Source organism: Salmo trutta, chromosome 39 (genome assembly GCF_901001165.1).
Source record: "Salmo trutta chromosome 39, fSalTru1.1, whole genome shotgun sequence".
NCBI classification, from domain to species: Eukaryota; Metazoa; Chordata; class Actinopteri; order Salmoniformes; family Salmonidae; genus Salmo; species Salmo trutta.
The window spans coordinates 20,895,559-20,900,848 of record NC_042995.1 but is presented as its reverse complement, the minus strand read 5'-3'; the positions used below and the strand labels follow the sequence as shown (position 1 = coordinate 20,900,848).

The window sequence follows — 5,290 nt, the reverse complement described above, 5'->3', positions numbered from 1 at the left end:
GTACTGGAATGGTTATGCACATTTGTATTGATACACTTTTGACTGAATGTGTGTGTACTGGGTGTGGTATATGGCCAATATACCACGCTAACTGCTCTTCTTATACACAACGCAACGCAGAGGACCTTAGCCGTGGTATACTGGCCATATACCACAAACCCCCCAGGTGCCTTATTGCTATTATAAACTGGTTACAAAGTAATAAGAACAGTAAAAAAAATACGTTTTGTCATACCGGTGGTATACGGTCTCATACACCACGGCTTACAATGGTCATTATATCCTTTCACATGTATTTTTATGATTTCACATGTCTCCAGACTTTGTGACATAAGGTCACAAAGGTCACTAAAACTAGTAGGGAATATTACTAAATAATAGATATGGTTCCTCGTAGGCTAATAGAAACGAGAGCTGGGGATTCCAATTGCACAGTTAATTGACCATGTATTTCAGTGTGAAAACAGATCACTGTTTACAAAGCATCCACACAAGCGCAAACTTGATTTCTGGACATGGAGACGTTCTGTGGCACCAGAGCAAGCAGGCCATGCACGGGTTAATTTAAACTGGGGGCGGAGAATCTAAAGCTTGACCAGCCTTGTAACACAGACTACATGTGAACTTGATGCCAATGTGACAGCTGTGCGTGTACGGTCTGTGGTGGCGTGACTGCGGTCTGTTTTTAATGGAAACGCATTTGCGGATTAGCAGAATGCGTAGAGAGGCTTTATACGGTCGTGACCAGTGCTGAAAGAGCTTATACTTTGTAAAATAACATTTCATTCATTCATATGTTTGAACTAGGTGGATAGCAATTGCTATTGAATATGGAGCTGTTTGCAACAGTTGATCAGGGGGGTTGCATTTTGGACATGTCCCATCTGAATCTGGAGAGTTTAAATTTGGACACCCTCGGTGACGAACGGAGGAGAGTGACCCAACAACTCTACCTGTATAACAACCGACTGACAGTGTTTCCCGCTTCGGTATGTCTATTCTCCAAACTGGAAGTTCTGGATATAAGCAACAATGGATTAACGGTTCTCTGTGAGGACATTCAACGTTTGTCAAACCTCAAAACACTCATAGCCAAGAACAACCGTTTGAACGAATTTTCGTTCCCAAAGGAATTTGGGTCCATGCAGATAGACACGTTGAACTTCAGTGGGAACATATTTGAAGAGGTGCCCGTTCAGTTTCTAAAACTCCAGCGATTAAAATATCTGTCTCTTGGGGGTAACAGACTCAAAGCTATCCCCGTAGAGATAGAAAATGTCACCAGGTAAGGCTACTGATACATTATAGCGGCAATAGAGTTTTAACAATGTAGGCTGACCTGATCTACACGATAGTACCCCATGTAACGTTCATTACCATGCAATCATAGGTTTTTATAGCCACTTAATATAAAGGGGGACTTTTAACAAACAACTATCTATGCATGACGAAGTGAGGTTGTTGAAATTTAAATGAGCTTTAAGTTTGTAAACTTCTGAGCTTATAAAACTCTTTGCTTCTAATAACGTAACGTCGGGACACTCAAATGTGGAATAAAGAAATTGCCACATCAAGGTTACGTCTCCATTATCATATATATTTCAGTCATTTAGCATGCACTCTTAACCAGAACGATTCATAGGATGATTGGGAGTCCCATGGGGCGGCGCACAATTGGCCCAGCGTCGTCCGGGTTTGGCCGGGGTAGGCCGTCATTGCAAATAACCTTTACTCCTTAACTGGGTTGCCTAGTTAAATAAGGGCTCAATTAAAAAAAATAGGAGACATTGGGGTTAAGTGCCTTGTTCAAGGACTCATCGACAGATTGTTCACATAGGTCAGGGATTCGAACCAGCCACCTGCCACTTACTAGCCCATAGACTACCTGCGACTTACCAGATAATAGCATGCTCATAATAACCATTATGTAGTAGTAGGATACAATAATAAACTCTGTTGCTGTCTTAATGAAATGACTGGGACTCCAGAACTACAGCCGTAATTTCAAGGTGTGCATTCAGGAACTACATGGTGAGGGTTAAGATAAGGGTAAATAGGTTTGCATAAAATCAATGCTGATGCTGTATTCAGCTAGATAGGTTCCACATGAGCATGTGGTTCCTGATTATGTCCTGCATGATGGTACAGGAGCCCATAGTCTCCATCTTGGTGCTGCATTGACACAAATCTTTGGAATCAGCTCATCAGTGTGGCTTAGCCTGTCTGGCTGGCTGTGTGCCATGTTACAAAACAAGGTCATTTGACATATTGCCTGGCCACAGTGGGGGACTGGCACCGTGAGAGGAAAATGGGGGTTTAGGATTTGGAACAGAGTGGAGAATAAGTTATAGAATAAAGATAAGATGGAAAGGTCCATTGGACACCCCACAAAAGCCTACAGCAGTTTCAGACTGTATTGTAGCTAAGTTAGCGGCTGTGCTTTGCATCATAAGGCCTCCCCTCTTGACGTTTCTCTCATAGGATCTCTCACTCTCTCTCTGTCTCTCTCAATCTCTTTCTAAAAGGGGAAGACGTTTTACAATCAGAGTTCTTTTCCAATCATCTCTTCTCTTCATTCTGTATCTCTTCCGTTGACATAAATTGTCAAACACTGTTCAATTCTTAACTCTCCCTCTATCTCCTCTCTTTCTTCTGTTGTCAGCTTTATCAGAGAAAGTTGGCAGGTGTTCTGGAGGTGTTCAAGAGTTTAGTATGTGTGTAAACTTATCACAGCGGTTCTCCAAAAACAAACAGACCACTCAGTCCAATCTTTGAACCCTGGAATTTCAACATGCTTCTTCTGGATTTAGACAACTGTTTGGCCATTCTTCACCTTTGAACATTGTGCATTATATAATCCACATAATAATTCACATTTCCTGTTGCTGCAGGATTATTTTTATGCTGTAGAAAACTGGTTCAAATTAAGACACTACATCTGTATGTTAATTTAGCAATGTTCCTTGTCATTCCAAGCGTGAAGAAAAACATTTTTTTCCCCTCTGATCTGATGCAGTCTGGAGATGCTTTATTTGGGTGGGAACCTCATCACCTCTATCCCCCCAGAGCTGGCCAACCTTCGCGGTCTCAGATACTTGGTCCTTTGTGACAACCGGATACAAAATGTACCCCCCCAACTCACCAGGTGAGGGCCATCCCATAAGAGAAACACTGACTTTACATCATTCGCTTATGTGACCGACAGTTTTTTTTTTTTTTTATTACACTCTGGTCTCCTGTGTCTCACAAGACTGTGTTAGCCTGCTGAGCTAAAGCCATGATTCACTGTCATGTCTGAATATGTCTGTTTGTAGACTCTACTCCCTGCGCTGCCTCAGTCTCCATAACAACCTACTCACCTATCTACCGCGGGAGATCCTCAGCCTGGTGCACCTGCAGGAGCTCAGTCTCCGCGGCAACCCCCTGGTGGTCCGCTTCATCAAGGACATGACTTACGACCCCCCCTCCCTGTTGGAGCTGGCCGGACGGACCATCAAGTCCTGCAACCTGCCCTACCCCCCCAATTACCTGCCTGGAAACCTGGTGCACTACCTGGACCTGGCCAGCAAGTGTCCCAACCCTAAATGTACCGGTAAGTGGAGGAGAGGGGACAGGTTTAGGTTACATACTTATGTACTAGTATTTGTGAGTGGATCAGAGGAGGCTCGTCCAGGGAGGAAGAGCAGGCTGGTCCTCCTCAATAATTTGAGGAAACATTCAAATAAAACCTATTCAAAAATCCTCTTTGTAAATAAAATCAAACCTTGAGATATTTGTATTGCTCTCATATTGTTGTGCTACTTGTCTTCTTCCTCTCAGGTGTGTACTTTGACTCGTGTGTGAGGCACATCAAGTTTGTGGACTTCTGCGGGAAGTATCGGCTACCCTTCATGCACTACCTGTGCTCCCCAGAATGCACCTCTCCCTGCAGCTCCAACCCGCAGAGCGACACTGAGTCGGAGGACGAGAAGTGCGTGTCGGCCGACAGGCTGCAGAGAGTGCTTCTGGGATAGAAGAAAGTGGAAAGGACCTCGAGTTCACTGACACACATACTGGATGATGGACAGTTTCCATGACTCCCAACTGACCTGACTAACCCAACTTCTCCTGTGCCATACACGATAAACACTGACACTGAGCTGTTCACTTACAATAGAGTGCCACTTTCAACATGAGATGTAGGATTCCTCAAGGACTGATTGTAACGTAAATGAACCACAGTTTATTGTTATTTCGAGCCATAGTGTTTTAAACATCTAACTGAAGCTTATGGAGGACTGATTTTGTTGTAGAGCACTCATCAAATGTATTTTCATGTAGATCCTCAGTTTGTAGTTTCTGTGTTAACATGAAGGGATAAATGAAGGGATGAATGAATTGTATGTAAAATAGATTTTCTTTACAATGTAGATTCAGAAACGCAGAATGTGTTCCATGCTTTTTTTTTTAAATCACCTCTCTTCTTAACAGTTACCCTTTAATCGTCATACTTCTGTTAACACTTTGGCTGCTCGCGCAGGCAGTCCTAATATACAGTAGTCTCTGTCGTCTGTAGCATTTACACACCAGGCATTAATGCCTTCCCCTATCTCAGAAAACAACATTTTGTATTGTTACAAACCAAGGGGAAAGTTGTGTATGTTAATGTGATGATCTCTTGCTCAAAGAGACTAATCCAGAGCTTGTACTGTGAATTAAATGTAAATTAAATGTTTTACATTGGTTTTGATTATTTTAAATAAATCATTTATTTGAATAAATCGAAATGAATATCTATATGGCAGAAGCACAACATGGTAGCAGCACAAAACAGGGTACAAACATTATTGGGCACAGACAACAGCACAAAGGGCAAGAAGGTAGAGACAACAATACATCACGCAAAGCAGCCACAACTGTCAGTAAAAGTGTCCATGAATGAGTTTCAATGAAGAGATTGAGATAAAACTGTCCAGTTTGAGTGTTTGTTGCAGCTCGTTCTGCAGCGAACTGAAAAGACGAGCGACCCAGGGATGTGTGTTCTTCGGGGACCTTTAACAAAATATGACTGGCAGAACGGGTGTTTTATGTGGAGGATGAGGGCTGCAGTAGATATCTCAGATAGGAGGGAGTGAGGCTTAAGAGGGTTTTTATAAATAAGCATCAACCAGTGGGTCTTGCGACAGGTATACAGAGATGACCAGTTTACAGAAGAGTATAGAGTGCAGTGATGTGTCCTATAAAAGCGCATTGGTGGCAAATCTGATGACCGAATGGTAAAGAACATCTAGCCTCATCTAGCTGTTCATAC

At 42.7% G+C, this 5,290-nt stretch overlaps 1 protein-coding gene across 1 annotated transcript; it reads left to right on the top strand.

Annotated features, from left to right (window-relative positions):
* The first annotated feature begins 619 nt into the window (after positions 1-619).
* On the top strand, positions 620-4,760 carry LOC115179326 (leucine-rich repeat-containing protein 58). Its single transcript, XM_029740737.1, has 4 exons — positions 620-1,285; positions 3,017-3,145; positions 3,315-3,592; positions 3,820-4,760. The coding sequence occupies exons 1-4, from the start codon at positions 831-833 to the stop codon at positions 4,011-4,013; spliced, it is 1,056 nt and encodes a 351-aa protein (XP_029596597.1). The 5' UTR covers positions 620-830; the 3' UTR covers positions 4,014-4,760.
* Positions 4,761-5,290: the final 530 nt, after the last annotated feature.

What these genes read in the sequence shown, in the direction of transcription:
- LOC115179326 (XM_029740737.1), top strand. Translation starts at nt 831, where the DNA reads ATGGAGCTGTTTGCAACAGTTGATCAGGGGGGTTGCATTTTGGACATG. An exon ending in GAGATAGAAAATGTCACCAG is followed by an intron (nt 1,286 to 3,016) that starts GTAAGGCTACTG and finishes GATCTGATGCAG; the next exon opens with TCTGGAGATGCTTTATTTGG. An exon ending in TCCCAACCCTAAATGTACCG is followed by an intron (nt 3,593 to 3,819) that starts GTAAGTGGAGGA and finishes TCTTCCTCTCAG; the next exon opens with GTGTGTACTTTGACTCGTGT.